General features: G+C 47.1%; 2 protein-coding genes across 3 annotated transcripts; both read left to right on the top strand.

Moving 5' to 3' along the window:
* The first annotated feature begins 107 nt into the window (after positions 1–107).
* COIL (coilin) lies at positions 108–6,381 on the top strand. The gene is made up of 7 exons (XM_086473630.1): positions 108–358; positions 942–2,133; positions 2,472–2,558; positions 3,596–3,643; positions 4,193–4,268; positions 4,976–5,064; positions 5,581–6,381. The coding sequence occupies exons 1-7, from the start codon at positions 108–110 to the stop codon at positions 5,668–5,670; spliced, it is 1,833 nt and encodes a 610-aa protein (XP_086329756.1). The 3' UTR covers positions 5,671–6,381.
* A 4,266-nt stretch (positions 6,382–10,647) lies between these two features.
* TRIM25 (tripartite motif containing 25) lies at positions 10,648–20,484 on the top strand. Of its 2 annotated transcripts, none has more exons than XM_086473621.1 (9): positions 10,648–11,277; positions 12,380–12,475; positions 13,061–13,294; positions 13,794–13,950; positions 14,538–14,621; positions 15,006–15,071; positions 15,753–15,779; positions 16,121–16,204; positions 16,860–20,484. In XM_086473621.1, the coding sequence occupies exons 1-9, from the start codon at positions 10,648–10,650 to the stop codon at positions 17,390–17,392; spliced, it is 1,911 nt and encodes a 636-aa protein (XP_086329747.1). In that variant the 3' UTR covers positions 17,393–20,484. The 2 variants fall into 2 exon arrangements, with proteins under 2 accessions (XP_086329747.1, XP_086329749.1); XM_086473623.1 differs by having other exon boundaries at positions 14,538–14,624; positions 14,994–15,071.
* The last annotated feature ends 18 nt before the right edge of the window (positions 20,485–20,502 follow it).

Below are 20,502 nucleotides of genomic sequence, written 5' to 3'. Positions count from 1 at the left end.
CGCCCTCAGGGGGGCGCGGCCTTTTTGTCCCACGCGCGGCGCCGTTGCCCTCTCTCACCGCCCCGCCCCCCCGCCCCGCCTCTGCACCGGCCTCCTTCTCCTCCAAGATGGCGGCGGCCGGTGGCGGCCCGGTGCGGCTGCGGCTGCTCTTCGACTACCCGCCGCCGGGCAGCCCGGGCTGCGCGCTGTGCTGGCTGCTGCTGGAGCCCAGCCAGGTCCGCCTCGTCACCGACCTCGTCAGCCTCATCCGCCACAGGTTCGGCTTCAGCCGGCGGGCCCGCCTCAGCCTCTTCCTGGAGGGGGCGCTGCTGCCCCCCACCGAGAGCGCCCGCCTTGTGCGGGACAACGACTCGCTCCGGTACGGCAGAGGGGCTCCGCGGCACTGGGGCGGGGGCGGAACGGTCCCTAGCAGGCCTGGGACACGGGCTAGGCCCTCCCCGGGGAACCGGAGAGGCGCCCTCGGGCCCTTCCCGCCGCTGCCTGTCGCCCTGGGGGGGGCGGGTGGAGCGGGCGCCGGCGGGTGCCTGTCACCGAAGCCGCCGGTGCCTCAGAAACCCCGGGATGTCTGAAAGGGGCTGGAAAGAGCCAAGGGGTTGGGAGTCCCCTCGGGTGTGGGAAGGGAGCGCTGCCTCCCTCCCCTGGCGACCCGCCCTGCCTGAGCCGGCCTCGGTAAAGAGACCTGGCACCGCCCGCTCTCCCGGGTGAGGGCTCGGGCCGTGGGCCGTGGCTGGGATAGCAGCCCTGCTCTGGAGCTGCCTTCTGAACCGGGCCGTTAACGGGTGGCTGGGGATGGCAGCCCTGCTCTGGAGCTGCCTTCTGAACCGGGCCGTTAACGGGTGGTGCATCCTTGCGCCCAAAAATCAGCCTCGCCTGAGCTGCCAACACGTGGGGAAAAGGTGTTAATGATGCTGAACACTGGCTTTTGTTTGTTTTCTTGTCAGAGTAAAATTGGAAGAGATAGTTGCAGGTGATTATGAAGAGATTGGTGATGGCTTCTCTTATACACCAAAAGACCAAAAAAAAGGTCGACAAAAGCATGAAGAGGAAGAATTCTCTAAGAATGAAGAAGACAGGCATAGAAGGGAAAAAAAAAAGAATAAACATAATCCTGAGTATCCCCCTTGTAGGGAAGACACCTCTGTAGATATTTGGGACTCTCAAAAAAGGAACAAGAAAAGAAAAAGAAAGGAAGAAGTTAGTGGAAGAAATAGACTCACAGAAGGTAAGGAAGAGAGCTCTACTGACCAATCTAAAAAGCGTAAAAAAATGGAGAGGGAGAAACAGTTGGCAACAAAAAAGAAGGATGAAAAGCAGACAAAGGCCGCAGGAGCAAAGATGGCTTTAGAACAGGCAAACAAGAGCTTTTTGCTAAATTCTGGTAAAAATAACACCAAAAATACCACAACACAGTCCAGAAAAAAGAGGGTGGGATCTTCAGATTCCTCTAGCACATCATCTAACAGTGACAGCAGTGAATTAAACGTAAAGCAAAATAAATCTTCCCATAAACCTGTGGTGGCAACACTTTCCAAAGGCAAATCCCAAGCTGCTGCAAATTCTGATGTGAAAACTGTTGTTTCTAGTAAAGAGACTGTAAAGTCTAAAGCTGAAAATTCCACTAAGGCTGCAGTTAGTAAAAATGCTAAAAAATCCCAGTCCTCTAGTTCAGATTCGGACTCAAGTACAGAGGATGAGGAAGTGGGAACAGCACAAGACAGTACTGCAAAGGAAAAGTCTCGGCCTAACGACGTGGCAGCTGGAAAAAACAGTACCGCCAAGGCTCCCAAAGCAAAGACCTCCTCTTCAGAGTCTGATAGTTCAGATTCGGAAATGCTTGTTATTAAAAAACCTGCAGCAAATGCTGGACTGAGTAATTCCATAGTAAGAAATTGTATTAAACAGTTGCCAAGCAGAGTTCAAGCACCACTTGCCAGCCCAGGTCGTGGAAGGGGACGTGGAGCAGGAGAGGATAACTTCTGGAGAGGACCTAGGGGCTGTGGGTTTCGTGGGATGATGAGGGGCCAAGGCCATGGGAGAGGACCAAACCCTGGCTTCTTCTATAACTACGGCAGTGAAGGCCAGAAACAGAGGCAGTTAAATGAAGCTGCGACAAACACTTCTGTCCTTGTCCAGGTGAGTGACTTACGCAGTCATAGGTCACCTTTCTCTTGCAGCTTTGACCATATAAACAGTGTATAAAATGAGACTAATTCGTAAAAGCCGAACAAGATTAGTAGGATAAAGGTTGATCTTAACTTAGGAGATCGGGTGTTATTTACTGTATCTCCGTTTAGCAGCCTGAGGAAGTGTTTACGAAACAACATCTAAGTGATTGTATTCTATATCTCAGAACAAAGCACTGGGATACGTTCCTTGCTCTTCTCGAAACTTCTTACAATCCATACAGCATAAACATTGTCTTCTGTTTGTATTAATGCAGTAACCAAATCAGTGGCTTTACCGTTTCACAGAATCCTGTGGAGGTCCCCAAGAGAGACTATAGTGTGTTACCTCTTCTAGCTGCTCCGCCACAAGTGGGAGAAAGGATCGCCTTTAAGGTAAAGACCTTGTGAAACACTGGATGTTAGTGGGCTAAAACTGTTTCGTTGGGGCCACTTGGTAAGTCTTGCAGGACACAGGTGGGGTAGTCCCGACAGTGAAGAGCTTACACTGAAGAACTTGATCTTACCTTGTTCTGGGACCATGACCCTAGAAGTGTAAGAGTTAGGAAGCGGTCTTCATCCTACTTATTTGTTCTTCTTTAAAAATTCTGGTTTAAACTTAAGCAAATGTTTGTAAGTGTCTCTGAAAGCGTTCGCTCCTCTTGCAGTCTAATTCATTTCCCATACAACAGCAACTGTTGTCGTTTCTGTTGTTGGCTCTAAAAAATTCTTTTGTTGTAAAGTCTGACTTTGATTTTTACAAAGGTTTGAGGCATGTGCGTGAGTTAAATGCATTTCTTTAGACTGCCTGTATTTGTGTAACACAAACAAACAAATGTCTCTGCTGTCGTTGCAGTGTGAATTTCCATGCGCATTTGTACAATGGCTCTCTTAGCCCACAGGTCAGGTCACAAATAACAGAATTTTCTGGTTGCACCTTCACAAAGTCTCTCTCTACTGTGGGCATATTTTCAAGGTTTATGTTCAAGTAAGAATCCAGAAAGAAGCATGTTACCCCTCCCTTTCCAACAGGCAAGGAAAGTCAGCATTAAAATTAGATGCTATAAAAAGAAAAAAAAAATCTCAACGTTGTTGTTTCTCTCTATAGTGTTTCTACAATATCATGGCAAATCTTGCCATACAAATAATTACACTTCAGTGCAAAATAAAAAAGTAAATGAAAATTAAATCACTGCCGTTGAGGAGACTAGGATCCATCTCCTTGATCTCCTCTCACAGCCTGACCTGAACGTAAACCCTGTGGAGCAGCGAGTCCTGGAAGACTCCCTGGGACTGTGATTGGCATCAGGATCTGGGGGTGGGAGACATGGTTCTTGCACTTTCCTCTTGCTGAAGAAACTGTGTCTGGGTATAGGTGGCACCATCAAGGATCAGGAAAAGTTGTGATTTGTTATTTAAATTTCTTTCAACAGCGCTTGGAACTAACTGAAAATTACAGTCCTGAAGTTTCAGACTACAAGGTACTGTTTATCTTTCCTCCCTTAATTCACTCACAAAACTAGGTAAGGCTTACATGAGGTTGTGCAGTGTTTTTCTTCTCATCCAGTTGACTCCGCAGGCTATTCCTGTGCAGCAGTAAAAATGAAAACTAATTTAAAATTTGAAAGGTGTAGCCGTTATTTAAAAAAACCTGCAAGCCTCATTAATGATCATTAGTATTTTAGAGATGACAATGCAGCTGTATTCAAGTCTCCTGCTGTTCAAAGTCCAGGCAAATTCTTGAAACTGATGCAAGTAAAATTTTGTCGCTACCTCAGGTAACTTAGTTTTCGGGTAGGGTCTGATTTAAACTGCAAAGATGGTGACAGTGAATAACTTTGGTTTGCTGATGCCAGGAACTGCAGATCGCTGGGCTTTAATACTTTGCAGATTTTATACATAGATATAGAGGAAGTGTGGGAAGTATGTATGCCTGCCAGGTTTTTTTGACTGTGATGGTTGTAAATACGGTGTAGTTATCCAGTGCTGAAGTATGTCTTACCTGATTCTTTTCTTGTTGCTTTGTGAAGGAGGGAAAAATAATCAGTTGGAACGCTGATAAAAAACAGATCGAGCTTGAGATCCTTTCAGCATCACCAGCACAATGTACGTACCCTGGGGCACCAAATGCTTGTTGTCACGTGCATCACTTGAAAAACAGCTAGTCCGCACACGTCACGTTTCAGGAGTATTTCCAGTTTCCTTGGGTCCCTTCTCAACGCACCCCTGCCCTCCTCACTCCCTCCCCAAAAAGTCTGTTTCAGTGGGCAATGTCTAACCCTTGCTAGTTGTATTGAAGGTGCTCACGGGTGAGATTTGTCCAGTCCGTGTGAGTAGTCAGTAACTCATCCCTATTGTGGCTTCATTTCCTGAAAAAATCAAAATCATTATATGGAATTGCAGAGAAGATTTGAGATCACAGCGATGTCAGTGAAGCTGCTGTCCTCAGTGGATGTGGAACCGAGCCCCTGCAGTGACGAAGTGCCCTTCAGAGACCCGAAACTATGAAGGTCTCTGACGCTGAACGTGCATGCTGCGGTTGCCATTTAAGCCAGCGTTCATGAATCATCATCATATGAGCATTTTTCTCACATTTAGGCAGCATATTGTTGATTAACTTTTTCAGGCATATAGTTATATTAATTACCGTAATGTTGGTGTGCAGCATTCAGGTCTACCTCGGATTTTTGGTTACAATTGTGAACCCAAACATCCAACTCAAAAAAGCCCTGGTTTTGGCTAGCTTTCCAAGTAGGGTAAACATTTAAACCTTCTTGCTTATAGCTAATGGAGTTGTTTGTTTGTGTTTTAAGTTGCTAAAGAGCCAGGGAAATTCGATCTGGTTTACCAGTCTGCGGATGGAGCAGAACTGATAGAGTACGCTGTTCCCCAGGATACGAAGGTACGTGGGTGTCTTGTTTTGAAGCCTGTCACACAGTTTGTGTAGCTGATACACGCCCTGCTCTGTGACTCCGTTCATCTCGGTGAGATGCCCTCCGTAATAGTGCATCTGATTAAAATAAATGGAAGCAAAACCCATCCTTTCCAGCAAGAATGTGCGTGATTACAAGATAAGAATCATTCCTTGCATGTTATTCAATTAACTAGATTCAAAACCAGTCATCAAACTGTGTAACTTCTTGGTTTGGCTACTAGAAGAAACACTCTCGTGTCTAGACAGAATATCAGTTCTTACAAGGTTATTCATTTCAGGCGCTGTTTCTCTTACCTGCACCTTGCCTTATGTGGGATGTCGGGCAGGTTGAGGTTTACAAGGTGACTGATGAATCGCAGGAAGGATCTGTGATCTTTGTTCAGAAGTGCTGCTGTTCCAGTCTAGACAAGGCATCACGTAGGAGAAATTGCATCTGCCTGTATAGCTTGTAGGTGCTAAGTATTGTCTGTGTTTTCTTTTCAGATAACTGAAAGTTGGGATGCGCTGATAGAGCCGAGACTGATTGTGAAGCCTCCAGTTAACGGATCCGGCACCGAAAATGGAACAATCTGAGAGCAAATGTAAATAACTGTGTGGACTTGTTTTGTGAAATCCTGCCGTCTAGTTCTGAGGGCAGCAGATGCACTGGTGGATATTTTTACTAAATGGTTTTAAAAAGAAACTATGCCAAAAGAAAAAAAAAAAACCCAACACTTTTTTCTTAGGATATGTTTTTATGTAATACAGGAATACTTTGTTTATTATAGGAGGTCTTTAATATAGATCCGTTGGGGCTTTTTTCTTAATAGAAGCTTAATAACAATTTTTATATCCCACTGCTGTGAGCTGCAGAACTGGAATGGTTTGATCAAAAAGATGAAATAGGACGTTGTACTGTCAGTAACTCCATTTAGATGTCTGGGTTTGGCTAGAGCCATACAGCTGCCACACAGAGGTAGCTTACTGTAAGGATAATTAAAAACAACATGTAAAAATGGATATAAATATTGTTGATGTCCACGTCCCTTCCTCTACAGCTGCAGAGCATGATACAAGTGCCATGACCTTGCAGTTATTTACAGGGTTCACCTGAACATGCCAAGAAAAGCTTGTGCATTTTCAGCTTCTTTAATTCCGAGAGGCAGATAAATCGTATTGGTAACTGTCAGCCTTGCCTAGAACGAGTGGAAGAGGATGTGAATCCCTGGCAAAATTGTGTCCCATTGTGTTAATCTGTGTAGGCTGTGAAAACCTGTTTGTTTGTTTGTTTTAAAGTAAACCCTTTTGCCCTTTAAGTGCTGAAGTTTCTGTGCCGTTTGTCTTTGTTCCTTCCTGAGAGCAGAACGGGTGACCAGGTGGTGGCAAGGTGCTTCGCTGACCTCTCTGCTGACAAGTAGCACCGAGGTAGCGCCTCGTACCCACGTAGTACTTGTGTCTCGGCAAGTCTTACAATTTAAGATAACGTTGTCCTGGGTAGTTGACTCTTAAATGGAAAACATGAAAAAAAAAACAACTCCTAGATACAAACCAACCTGAAAAATTGTACATCATGGTTTAGCTAACGCGTGCTCTGACTAGTGCACGATTACATCAAAACTTTGCACCATTACATCAAAACGTTGCACACCTTTGCATTATCCCTGTAAAAATGTCTTGTGTGTGAAGGAATCACTTCTATGTCAGTAAAACTAATTTGTGTGTTGTGGTTCTCTTCAGTTGCCGTTATTTTATGTTAGGATTTGTTTTTTAGAGAAACGGGCAGTTAGATTCATGCGTGGATATTCTTGCAAATTGGGCAAAAAGAAAATTCCAGACACTAGCACGGTCATGCTGAGACAGTTGGGATTAATGGAAAGACTTTTTTTCTAAAGGAAATAATTAATTCTTATGGAATTGCAATAACTAAACACAAGTATTGCACAGCACTTCAGAGCAGGATTCACCTCTTGTTCCATTGCTTAAGGTGCATTTTGGCCACAAATTAAATGGATGCAGCGTCCTCTGGCTGTGATGAACAGGGGATGGTTGAAAACAAATACACCCCAGAGGGGGATGTTTTGAAGATAAAAACTCGAGTTTCATGTATCAATTGTTTCCAAGTGAGGGTGGAACTACCTTTTCAATGCACCCTTTAAAGCAAGCGACTGCAGTCTGAGCAGGCTGAGCGCCCTTCCTGTCACACCCACCCACCTCTTGGAGCCCCGCACCCGGTTCCTCACACCTGGGGAGCTGCTGGGGCCTATGTGGGTGAGAAACACGGAGCAGGACAAGGACGTGGAGGTGACTGCCAGAGGGAGCCGGTGGTGCTCTGAACAAACCCTTGCTCTTTCTGCCCCTGGAGTTTGGGGTCTCTTGCAAGTCCCCTTGCTGGGGCAGCCCCAGCTGTCAGTCACAGGGGCTCCTCGCCACCCTCTATGTGATTCGCCGTTATAGGTTTGTTTATAAATTCTGTTACATTATTTAAGAAATCCTAGTTTCTTGGCTCAGAAAGCCGGGATGCGTTTGAGCTGGCATGCTACAGCCACAGATGCACAACACCCTCTAGGCCTACAGGCAGGGAGAGCACCTGCAGCTAGAGGCTGGCAGCCAGAACCTGCTGAACAGCCCGTAAAGACCTGAAAGTTCACCGCTGTGACTGCGGACCTTGCAAAACCACATGGAGTCAGCGTCAGCCCTTTAGGAACTTGGGGGTTTTTACAATTCTGATGGGAAAATTGTACCTACTTAAACCACTTTGAATATTAAATCCAAAAAATCCCGAACACTCATCTCAATGTTTGCCTAGCCACACGTACAGAGGAACAATTTGTTCTGCCGTTCTTCCAACTTCCTGCTCGGAGCCTGAGCGGCACTTTCAGCAATAGCTGGGCAAAGGGTTAGCGGTAGTTCAGAACCACATGAAGAAGTTCTCAAGTAGTTGCAAGGAAGCAGAGAGTGGTAATTTCGTAGCTATATAAATGGTAAAATTCTTCAGTAATTTTTAATGTTAAACATTGTTGGGTTTAGACAGCCAAAGTGCTTGGGCTTACTCAAATAGAAGTTCAAGCCCTCTTTGACAGTGGAGAACTTAAATTGCTCATCTGAGCTGTCATCATCCCATGTCTGCTCCAGAAGCAAAAGCTACAATTGTTGGAGAGTCTGCGTGGCAAGGTTTTGGTAGCGGGGCGGGTTACAGGGGTGGCTTCTGTACGAAGCTGCTAGAAGTTTCCCCTGTGTCGGATACAGCCCATGCCAGCCGGCTTTAAGACGGACCCGCCGCTGGCCAAGGCCAAGCCCATCAGCGATGGCGTTTTTCGCCTCTGAGATAACGTATTTAAGCGAGTGAAAAAAGTTGTTGCGCAGCAGTAATTGCTGCGAGTGAGAGGAGTGAGTATGTGTGAGAGAAACATCCTGCAGACACCAAGGTCAGTGAAGAAGGGGGGGAGGAGATGCTCCAGGCGCCGGAGCAGCGATTCCCCTGCGGCCTGTGGTGAAGACCACGGTGAGGCAGGCTGTCCCCCTGCAGCCCCTGGGCAGTGGAGCAGATGACTGCCTGCACCCCATGGAGGGCCCCAACGCTGGAGTAGGTGGATCCCTGAAGGAAGCTCCTGGCAGGACCTGTGGTCTGTGGAGAGAGAGAAGCCGACGCTGGAGCAGGTTTGCTGCTGGTGACCCCGTGAGGGGGCTCACGCTGGAGCAGTTGGTTCCTGAAGGACTGCACCCCATGGAGGAGATCCACGTTGGAACAGTTCATGAAGGACTGAACCCGTGGGAAGACTCATGTTGGAGAAGTCACGAAGGACTTTCTCCCGTGAGGGGGGACCCCACATTGGAGCAGGGGAAACGTGTGAGGAATCCTCCCCCTGAGGAGGAAGAAGCAGCAGAAAACAACTGTGTGATGAACTGACCCTAACCTCCATTCCCTGTTTTCCCCCTGTGCTGCTGGGGGGAGGAAGGAGGAAAATTGGGATCAAAGTTATACCCGGGAAAGGAGGGAGGGGTGAGGGGAAGGTGTTTTAAGATTTGGTTTTATTTCTTGTTACTCCTCTCTGAGTTAATTGGTAATAAATCACATTTCCTTTCAGTTGAGTCTGTTTTGCCCATGACGGTAAATGCCGAGTGATCTCCCTGTCCTCATCTCAACCCCACAAGCCTGCTGTTATTTTTTTTTTCTCTCCTCTCTCCTGTCCAGTTAAGGAGGGGGAATGATAGAGTGGCTTTGGTGCGCACCTGGCATTTTGGCCACGGTCAACCCACCACACCCCTCTGTGTTTGCATACCTTTGTCTGCCTCAGTGGATACCAGACAAGTGCTACAGAAAGCACAGTGAAGGCGCTGAGCCTTTGAAAGATGATAGTGGCTTAGTCCGGATAAAGAAGTGCTTCGTTCAGCTATAGAAAAATAACAAACGTAAATGCTAACAGCTGCTCTTTGGTCCCACCTCTGGTAACACACACAACGCAGCTCTGTTACAAGGTTCCTCAGGTGTTCACATCCCCTCTGACAGCAGTTACGAAGCCCCAATGAGGCTGTAAATAACAGTGGACCATGCCCATCTCCTGGAAACCCTTCCCCCCTCAAGCTGATTACATACTTGGTCCTTGAACCTTTGCTCCTCTCAAAGCCCTGGCAGCTCTGAACACCTCCTGCTGCCCTTCCTGCACCGCTACCAAGCAGCAAATGAGAGCCCGGCACACACGACCCCTCCCTCGTTCATCCTGAAGGGTATGACGAGATGGGAACAGATTATTGGCGTAGGTAGAAGTCAACATTGTTTAATGCAGGTTTACAATGACATTCAGATTTAATGCAGTCTGCCAAAATAACTGGCTAGGCATTTCTTTCAAAGCACTGATTGTAACGGACAAACTACTATTGCCTCTTTTGAGTGCTTTACATGATTCCTGAACATTTTTTGAAGTCTCTGAGGACTAATGCCAACACAGAAACCCCACAATTGACTGCTGATAGTTTTTAATGGCATTAAAATGAACATCAGTAATTCTCCACGCTAGGTGTCCTTTGGCCACTGGAAATGCAGTCAGGAGCAGACGGCCTCTTCCACTGCAGCCCACCAGGCTCTGCTGACATTCTTGGGGGGGTGTCACACGTTTGTGCCAGGCTCCTCTATTTCATCCATGCTGCCAGTGGGAATGGAGAAGTACAGAGAGCACAGACGAAGTCCCCAGGGCACCAGCAGAAAGTCCGTGGGGCACCAGCAGACAGGGCAGAAGAGGGAGCGGGACAAGGCCACTGGAAGAATTCGCAGTCGTCAGTGAAGGCAGGAGCCGTTGCACAGATTTCTATTCGGCATCCAACGTTTCTGCTAGAAACACCGACTATTCAACAGTTGGACTGAGGGGGATAAAAAGGGAAACGTGAGGCAGTATCCCCAGGCGGTTTCCCCGCTCCCAGGGCCGGCTGCCCCGCGGGAGGGCGGGCGCGTCCCGCCAGGGGCCGGTCCCGGGGCTGCCGCCCCTCCCGCCGGGGCGGGGACCGGGCGCGTAGATTCCCGGAAAGTCCCAGCCCGAGTTTCGTTTCTGGAGCTTCGAGGCAGCGGCAGCCGCAGCGATGGCGGCGATGGCCGGGTCCCTGTCGGAGCCGGGCCTGGCGGGGCTGGAGGAGGACCTGACCTGCTCCATCTGCCTCTGCCTCTTCAGCAGCCCCGTGACGGTGCCCTGCGGGCACAACTTCTGCGGCTCCTGCCTGGAGCTCTCCTGGGCCGGGCTGTCGGCGAACTTCAGCTGCCCGCAGTGCCGGGCCACCTTCGCGGGCCGCCCGCAGCTGCGGAAGAACACGGTGCTGTGCCGGGTGGTGGAGCAGCTCCAGGGCTGCGCCGGGGCTGGAGCCGACGCCGAGGAGGAGGAGGGGGAGGAAGCGGCGGCGGTGGGGGGCGGCGGGGCAGAGGCGACCCCCATCTACTGCGACAGCTGCCTGCAGGCGCCCGCCGTGCAGACGTGCCTGACCTGCACCGCCTCCTTCTGCTCCGAGCACCTGCGGCCTCACCAGGACAGCCCGGCCTTCCGCGACCACCAGCTCTGCCCGCCCCTGCGCGACCTGCAGCAGCGCAAGTGCCCGCAGCACAACAAGCTCTTCGAGTTCTTCTGCAGCCAGCACGGCATCTGCATCTGCTCCCTCTGCCTCCTCGGGCACAAGCTGTGTCACGCCAGCCCCCTGCAGCTGGCCAAAGCCAACGCCGAGGTGAGCGGCGGGCGGGGGCTGCCGGCTCGCTCCGGGGACGGGGCGCCCTCCGAAGGGCACCCCGGAGCTCCCCTTGGCGCCTGGTGGGTGCCTGGGTGCTGGGGTCGTGGGCTGTGGGGCGCCAGCGAGGGCTGGGCCCAGACTCGGACTGTAAATCTCCTGCCTGGCCTCGGCAAACTCTTGCCTGCGTTCCAGCGCGCGTTTGGGCACGTCTTCGGAGTCGTTGCTTGCGTTTTGCTCCTCTCTCCAAGATGGTGCTCGGAGAGTCTGGGAAGGTGCCGTCACGCAGTTGACTGCCAGCTCCTGTCTTGGGCTGGGCTGACCCGCCGGGCCTCGCACCTCTGCGGGTGTCACCTCTGCTGCACGGGGCTCGCGGCGTGGCCTTACCGCAGGCTGACGTTGCTGTGCGTATGTTGTTAAAAAGCAAACCGTTACAGAAGTAGCCTAGGGAGATCTCTAGCACGTAGATAAAAGCCAGGAGCAGGTTCTCCACAGAGTGGAAGGGAAGGAAACCCGGCCTTTGTATCTGAAAATCAGAGGGTAGATGAGTAAAGCGTGCTTGAGGAGTTTAGGTGGCCAAACTCCCGTCTGTTTGGTGAGCGTGTGTACTGCTTAGCCTCAGAAGTCCTCCCTGGTTTAGCATAGCAGCATCTTGAACTGAAGCAATAGGTAATTCCCATTTGAGCAGTAAAATTCTCAATTAAAAAGAGAGGGGTGAACAGTAGCCTTAACTTAGTGCCTAAAGTCCAGCCTGAGGGCTAACGTAAAGTTTATTCATAGCACTGGGAACACTGGGAACTGCTGTGCTGATGAAAGCACTCAGGCCCTTATCAAGAGGGTGAGTCAACAGCGACCGTCTTGCTGGTGGGAGAGGTGGAGCTGCAGGAGGGGTGCCAGCTCCACAAGCCACGCCTTGTGGAAAGTCCTTTTACAGCCTGTAAGGTTTAAGGAGCAGTAGGTTTTAAACCAATAATACTAAATGCTTACATCGGGTATTTAAAACTTCCTGTAAATGTGGTTGTTACTCCAGTAAGCACGACCTGACTGAGAGCAGACACGGCAACTGCTTCTCTGCAATAGTTTCTGATCTCTTCTGTTGCAGTCAGCGCTGAAGAAGAAACTCATGGAGCTGCACAATCAGAGTGAAAGAGCTGTTCGGGTGATGAACGCTGTGAAAACAAAACAAAGCCAAGCTGCTGTAAGTAACTCTCTTCAGAATGCTGTCAGGTTGCTTGGTATACCCTGGCCACTGCATGTTGTGATGCTTGTACTCTTGTGACAACGGCTGTAGTAGTGAGATTGCGTTGGCAGGAGAAGACGTTATTGGGGAAGGAACAGGAGGAGAAACAGAAAAGGAACAGAAGAGAGGTGTTTTGGCAGAGCCAGGCAGCTCCACGGGAGATGGGGGTAAACGAGCTACGTCTCGGAGGCAGAAACAGCTACAGCCGTGCAAGTGGGTGTGCGGTGTCTGAGCTCATGGAGGCCCAGCCCCGTCCCAGTGGCAGTAGCCACTAGATGGCCTGGCTGGCCTGGGCTCTGCCCAGCAGCCCCCGCAGAAGGGATCTGGAGACTGAGAATTGTCCTGATTCCTTGGGAGTAAATGAGTTTTCTTCCCAAACTACATAGAATACTTATACAATACATACTTAGCTTTTCTATTGCCTGCTTCAAGTAATTGAAGCCTGTGTGCTCTTCAAAGGCTTTATTGCAGTGTCAGTAAGCAGTACTTTGTCCACAAGCTGTTCTTTTTCAACCAGTGTCTCTCTGTTCTTGTCCGCTCCAGGAGACAGCTTCCAGAAAGAAAGATTTGATCAGAAGTGAGTTTTCAGAAATTAAAGCTTTAATCGAAGAAAGAGAAAATCAGACCTTGAAAATAATGGAAGATGAAGAAAAAAGAGTTTACAATAAGTTTGATTATATTTATGGTATTCTGGGAAGCAAGAAGAAGGAAATTCAGGCTCTCAGTGATCAGATTGAGATGGCACTGACTGAAGGTGATGACATTCTGTTTTTGAAGGTAATATGTCCTTTAAATGCAAATCCAATTCTTCCTATTTCTAGAATGCAGAACCACAAAAACCTGCTGTGGCAGTCCTGCTCTCCAGACACTTTCAGTCAAATGGTGATGCAGTCACCTGCAAGAACCTGCTGTAAAAGGATGTACTGATAAGTACAGCATTATCAATGAAGGAGTGCTGACATGGTGTCTGGTAACTCCCCCCAATTCAGCCATGACTTCTGCTGCAAGCAGAGGGGCCAGTGGGTGAGAGAACTCATCTCCATGAGGTGTTCCAGCTCCGTGCTGTGATGCCATCTAGTAGATATTTCTCGCTGCTTCGGTTGAGAATTGATGCATGTGGGTTGCTGCTGAAATTTTGCATGTCTGACGGCAGCCTTTGCTCCTTTGAACTTGAGATGAACGTGCAAACCTCACCCCATTTAAAGTAACTTGGCTGTATTTTTCTGTGTCCGCTACACAAGTCGGTCTGCATGAGGTCTTCCATTTGTCATTTCAGAGAGCAGCAGCACTGCAGCAAGTATCAACAAAAGAAGCTTTTGTTCCTGCAATTGAAATGGACCAAACCCTGATACATTCTACTTACCAGTCTGCCATTAACCTTAAAGACACTGTGAAACTTGCAGTGATGCAGGGTAGGGAGAAAACAGCGGAAGGTACTGTGTCACTGGGAGAATTGGCATTTTCTGCCTTGGCTTTGAGCTCAAATGAGGGATCTTCCCCCTCCAATCCAAATATCATTAAAAAAAAACAGTGCAGCAAATACAGTTGGTTAATATGAATTCTTCCAACTTCTGTGGTCCTCCATTTCCACACTAAAATGCTGCAGTCTAGGCTAAACTAGGAAAAAAACGTGACAGTGTCTCCTCACTGTTGTCTGTACTTGGATAAGCTGATGAGTACTGGGATACTATGCCCTTCTGGCACAGCTCAGCCTTTATTCCTTGTAGTAATTTATGTTTTTATTATGTGTCAAGGTTGGATGTAGTTAGGATGTGGATTTGTTACCCAGCTGTAAAGGTGCTGATCGTGTAAGTTGTAGAGCAAAGCCCTACTTCCAGGTTAAGCAAAAGTGTCTTTTGAATGGGGACACGGGTATCTTTATGCAATTTCCATCTCTGCCAGGTATCACTTAAGTTCTAGGCACATAACTGAAAAATAAGATTGAAAAATTAGCAAATCCTTGCTAATGCATTACTGTTCCTGGCAATACAAACCATAATGTAAAGTATTGCCATTGCAGCAAAACTAACAGCTGGGAAAACTAAGCCCTCTCCAGTGGCTCCTCAAAACAGAATCTCTGCCGGAAAAAAGCCTCCGGGACCACGTAAGTACTAAAGAACATCATCCTCTCCTAACTATGGTTTTACCATTTAATAAGGACTCGGGCGGTTCCCCGAGAGCTGTTTGCTGTAGCGGTGATGCAGCGATTGTCTGTAGTGAGCGCTTTGGCGTGGGGAAGGGCGGTATTCGGGGCTATTTAGTGCTGGGTGCCTGTGAGCTGCAAAGCAGCGAACTGCCCAGCTACGACGGTGCATTAGCCTCAGTGTGTGCCTGTAGTGGTGTCAGTGCAGGCTCCTCTGGTTCTTGCCGGGTTGTTTTCATTTGTACTAAACATCTGCTGGCTTCTCTGGTGGATTTGTATGTGTTGAATCTTGCTTATGGGCTGTTCATGTTATGTGGTGTGCTTTTTCTTTCCCTCCCTCACAAGAGCAAACCCACAAAGAGAAAATCCTGCACCAGACTCCAGCCACTTTACCAGTGGAGGCAGATACCAGTAAGTGGTGATTAACAGCAGCCTTACTCAAACATTTGCCTGGCCTTGTCTTGCCCACAGTCTAAGGCAGGGGTGATGGAGACAGTCTTCATGGCAGGTTATACTGGGGCCTTTCAGTGTTGTTTTGTCCAGATGTTGGTATTAATGCAGCGCTCTAGCCTGTTTGGAAGATCTTCCGTATTCTCTTTTTGAAATAAATCCAAGAAACTACATCTGTTACTTCCACTGAGCTCTTGACACGTGGTTCTTGCCATTCAGAAGTCCTGAGTGTGGAGCACTTGGTGGGGTCGGTGAGGGATGCTGGTGTTGAATGGACTTGTAGCTCCTGTTGCTGCAGTGGAAGGTCTGTTGTAAAAAGAAAAGGAATAGTCTAGGTGCCTCATGGGAGCAGGCTTATTACCACTTGCCCTAACACGCTGCATCCTGGAGTACAGCTAAAGCTCCTTCCAGGCTAATGACCCTGTGAAATAGGAAGCAAACAGTAGGTTATGCGTCATGTATAGCTTTCCAGTATGCCTGTGTTTGTAAATGGCTTCAGCGTGCTGGACTGTCAGTTTACCTACTGCTGCAGCTTCAGAAGAGCCATGATAATGGAGTTACAGCTGGCGTAGTCTGTCAGTGGCTTTTCAGTTCCAGTAGAACTCACAGTTCTTTTTTTTTTTTTTTTTTTTTCCCCTCCAGAGGAGAAAAAGAAACTTGTTAAAGCTGGTGAGTCCAAACTTTCAGCATATTTACTCTAATTTTCATTGACTGTTCTTAACATGGTAAGTAGGTGGTTATTAGTGTTGGTGTATTAAGCAAAAGTTCAACTTTTGCTCTGAGAAGGCTCTTGCTAGTCACCGTGAGAGCAATCAGGCACTGAAAGAGCTTGCTCAGAGAGAACAGAGGGTTTTCAAAACTTGACAAGACAGTGAGCAACCTGAGCTAATACTGCAGTTAACCAGATAACCTCTAGAGGTCTGCTCCAACCTGCGTGTCTCTGTGATGGTGGGTTAAGCATGCCGGGTTTCTTCCCAACTGGCCAAACTCTTTTTCTTCTGTTGACACAGCACCAACCACGGGAACATCAAATGCTGCAACTAAAGAACTTATTGACAGCTTTCTGAAGAAATCCAGAGAGGAGCTTTTGCAGTGTAAGACACCCAATGTTACACTACTTAAAGATGAACTTCCCGCACTTATTGCACTGGTGTTATGTGCCCTCTGCAGTCACCTGACAGAAGTACTTCTGAGTGTTTTTGGAGGAAAAGGGGGCAGGAGGTTTCTAAGTGGTTCTTTTGCCAAATGAATCAAATTTATCTGTGGTATTCATGTATGTTTGTGAAGGTAAATGAAGTTTTCTCAGTCGTGGCTTTGGTTTCCCCCAAAATGATTGCATTAGTGTAACCTAGAAATACGGTGTAACACACTGGATTTTTCTTTGAAATGAAATGCAGGTTTTTATGTGAGCCCGTGATGGCTTGCTTAAGGTGCTGTACCAGATGGCATATAGTATGGTGCACCTTTTGCTGCCAGATCAGCAATCCCCTGTCGGCCAGCATCTGTTTGGGTGGCGAAGGAATCCATGGGGATGCAAGAAGGAGGGAAATTTGCCCGCTGTTTGCATGCTGTGTAGCACGGAGCTGCAGCTGAACCCAGCAGACGTTACTGTGGCCCTAAGAACTGCCTGCACTGCAGAGGGGAGCAGAGCAGGGAGATAAACACGAATAGGAACAAGAGCCTAGGCAGGACAGTATAAATAAAAGTGCTTTGCTCTTCAGTACCTTCAAATGGTTGATGTCGTTGCAGATGCTGCTAACATCACGCTGGATTACAACACAGCTCATAACAAAGTGATTCTCTCTGAGAGATACACCAGGATGTCTGTCTCGGACACCCCCCTGAGTTACAACCACCACCCTCAGCGCTTCACCGATTGTGTCCAAGTGCTGGGGTTCCAGTGCTTCAAGAGAGGCATCCACTACTGGGAAGTGGAACTGCAGCAGAACAACTTCTGTGGCATTGGCATCTGCTACGGCAGCATGGCGCGGCAGGGGCCAGAGAGCCGCCTGGGGAGGAACAGCAGTTCTTGGTGTATTGAGTGGTTTAATTCCAAAATATCATCCTGGCATAATGATGGTGAAAAGTGCTTACCCAATGTGAAGGCTACCAAGATTGGTGTGCTGCTCCACTGCGAGGGAGGGTTTGTGATTTTCATGGCTGTTGGGGAGAAGCATAACTTGATCTATAAATTCAAAACCCAGTTTACTGAAGCCTTGTACCCAGCCTTCTGGTTATTTTCCAGTGGCACTGTTCTCTCTCTCTGCCAAATGAAACAGTAAGGTCTCGTATCTTAATTTAGTTCGCCTAAGTACTTGCATGCAGATAATCAGTCCTGCAGCAACTCTTTGTACGTCTTAGCCTAAGAAGTCTCGAAGATTGTTTGTTAAAGATTAAAATTATTAGCTCTTTTAAGCAGTTTGGGAAATCTGCTGATTCTTTGGTCTCAATTGCTAAAGCCTTTGGATAGTGATTTAGTAAAATGTTGATCGATAGTAAAAACTACAGTGTAAGATTTTGCAAAGACCTTGATTGTCTTTCCAAAAGCAAAGTTACGATACGAACCATTGTTAAATGTGTTCAGTAGCCCCTGTGGCTTCTGTGGTTTGTTGTAAAGGATGCTCAGAATTAATTTTCAGGCCTAAATGTGTTTCACAGGTAGCAGTAACACTTTTGAGAATGAAATGGGAAGAATTCCTCGACAAATTCAGGTTCCAGGCTTTGAGGTAGGTCTCAGTGTGGCCTTTTCCTCTATATACAGACTGTTGTCCATAGTCAGGATTTGTAATAACGTCCTCAGTGTATGACTCCATGAGATGGCACAAAATGAACTATTAAAATCAGTAAGTTCAGGTCTTATGATGCTAAGTTATAAAAGCCAGTGTGACAAATCTCATCAGAGTAGAAATGGAGAGACTTTTAGGGTTGATGGATAAGAAATGGTGTCAGAATCACTAGGAAATAAGTGACATCGACTCAGACTGGGAATACACCAGAGAGTCTTCAGGAAGACACCCTGCAGAGCAAAGGTGTGCACCCTGTAATAATACAGTTTGTGGGATGAAGCATTCTGTCTCATGGTCTGACCCAGAACATGCTTCACATCTTCACACTGAATGCTCTTCAGTATTTTCGTTTTTTGTTGGGTTTTTTTTGTGTGCTGAGGAGTTCAGGGAATGCATTTTTGGCTTGTGTAGGAAGCATAAATGTGCTGTTCACTTAAAGCAGGGTCTCCTATCATAAAGCTTTTCCTCTTTGTGAGGTGGGATAGTCTCTGCTGGTCTATCTGTAGTTGTTTGGGTGGTAGAAACTGGATTTCTACATGTTATTGAGACTCTGATTTGAGGAGTCTGAAGACAGCACGCACAGTACCTAGAAAATGCTGTTTCTGCTCTGCATGAAGCCTGGGGGCAGACAGACAAGTCTTTTGAAACATACAGAGAATTACCACAAAGGAGAGCATACGTTCATTCCCACTGGGATGGATTTTTAATTCTCCAGGTGTTCTTTGCTTTGGGTTGTGGATGTCTTCAGAAGTCCTCGCCATGTACAGAGGAATCTGTACTTTGGCATTTCTTACAACTTTAAAACAATCAGTAGGCAATCAAGGTATTTGGATCTCATAGTTATTGGGGCTGTATCTTGATGCCTCTGGACTTACAGTGCTAGCTCTTATTTCCTGTAGTAGCCCATGAAGAATGGGGAAAGTCACACGAGAGGCTTCCTGGACTTTGATTTATAAAACTCCCCCTTGTGGGACTTGTGAAGTAAAACACAAAGCTGCTGCTGACAGTTTGGAAGGGAATTGTTAGAAGGCTTGGAAGAACCTCCGTGACTCCGTTTCACATTAGCCAAAGTGCGTTAGAGAGACTTGCAGGAATTCAGGGCTTGGTGTCTCTATTTTCACTTGATTTGTAATCTCCAAGTATTTGTCAAGGATGGCATCAGTCTGATAAGACGCTTCCATTTCTTTGGTCAGAATAGGATACGGTGTTGATGGTGGAGCTAAGAGTGCTGTGGTTGTCTTTGGAGCAGTTGTACTATCTCAAGGGTCTCAGCTTTCCAAAGCACAGTCAGCACTAAAACTGCCAAACTAAGCAGAACGCTTCAAAAGGTGCAGAAGGAGGATGTGTCCTGCTAGAAGCCAACAATGAATGCAAACCTTTTCCTGCACTTCCAGTTTTTCAGCAGTGAGTGACAAGAGCAGTTTCCTCTGAGAAATCTTGTCCCTTTGGCTGCTTCACTGTGTCACAGGGCTGCAGATCCACTCAGCAGGGTGCTGAAGGAGTACTCTGTCCCCTTTTTCATGGGAAAAAAGTGCTCCGGTGGTTTGTGCAGTGGAGGAAGTCCACGTTTTCTGTTGCTTGCTTCTTGACTTTGAAGGGTTGTTAATATTAACCTCTAAGTCTATGGGCTGCTTTAGCCGTAGTCTGGAGTAATACTCAAGCAAAGTAAAGAAGAGCTCTTATTCCACCATGCTAGACAAGGTTGGATTCTTTAAATGCGACATTGGTGTGTGACCAACGGTATATAACGCAGAAGGTGTTCTGGATTACTGTAGGCAATGAAACAAACCTGCCACTGTATTCCTGATTCTCTTTTTTTGTTTGTTTTCTTTTGCGCTGTGAATGACTAGAAATGAAAGAATGAGTTTCTGTTAATTTGGAACGAAATGAGAAATGCATAACTGAATTGTTAATACTTTGAAAAACTGTTATTTTGGTTAGCTTCAGGTATCTTGGATAGTGGGGTGATGATACAACATTAGAAGAAAAATATTAGTTACAGCATGATAAATAATGGTTCAAAAGCCTCTTCAGCAAAACTGAAGTGTTTTTACTCATCCTGTAACTATCAAAGCTGTACTAGTTTTAAACAAAATGTAGATGCAAGCATGGCTTTTAATTGTAATTCTCTTTTTTTAATACTATAAAGAACCTAGCTTATCTAGTCTAGAAAAAGAACTAATTCTGCTGTTAATAAAACCACGAGGATGTGGAATGATTTGCATATTAATGTACAAGTAACAGTAAATGGAGAAACACTTGCCCAGTGAAAATACACTGATCTGCTTAGATTTAATCTTTTCTTCAATTCAGTAAAATGTTGCAGTGTGAAAAATAAATGCTTATGTAATGATAAACCGTTGATTGTACTGATATATCAGCCGTGGACTTCAGTATGTATACTGTACGTTATTTCGTATAGATGTGTCAGCTAGACATCATTGCCAGGGCAATAGACATGATTTTATGCCATCTCTTTTATAACTCTGCTTTGTAACTGTTCTAGAAGATGACTGTTGATCTTTCCAGCTGCAATCTGAATTACTCCTGATAGTCTGAATTCAATAAATACTCGTGGTAAACCCTAACTCTAAACGTTGTGTTCT

The sequence above is a fragment of the Leptosomus discolor genome, chromosome 15 (assembly GCF_034619465.1).
Source record: "Leptosomus discolor isolate bLepDis1 chromosome 15, bLepDis1.hap2, whole genome shotgun sequence".
Lineage (NCBI taxonomy): Eukaryota > Metazoa > Chordata > Aves > Leptosomiformes > Leptosomidae > Leptosomus > Leptosomus discolor.
The sequence above is the reverse complement of the archived record's forward strand: the minus strand, read 5'-3'. Positions and strand labels throughout refer to the sequence as shown.

Coding starts and splice junctions, on each gene's coding strand:
- COIL (XM_086473630.1), top strand. CDS start 108: ATGGCGGCGGCCGGTGGCGGCCCGGTGCGGCTGCGGCTGCTCTTCGAC. Junction 2,134..2,471: donor ACACTTCTGTCCTTGTCCAG/GTGAGTGACTTA, acceptor ACCGTTTCACAG/AATCCTGTGGAGGTCCCCAA. Junction 3,644..4,192: donor CTGAAGTTTCAGACTACAAG/GTACTGTTTATC, acceptor TGCTTTGTGAAG/GAGGGAAAAATAATCAGTTG.
- TRIM25 (XM_086473623.1), top strand. CDS start 10,648: ATGGCGGCGATGGCCGGGTCCCTGTCGGAGCCGGGCCTGGCGGGGCTG. Junction 13,951..14,537: donor TAGGGAGAAAACAGCGGAAG/GTACTGTGTCAC, acceptor TTGCCATTGCAG/CAAAACTAACAGCTGGGAAA. Junction 14,625..14,993: donor AAAGCCTCCGGGACCACGTA/AGTACTAAAGAA, acceptor CTTTTTCTTTCC/CTCCCTCACAAGAGCAAACC.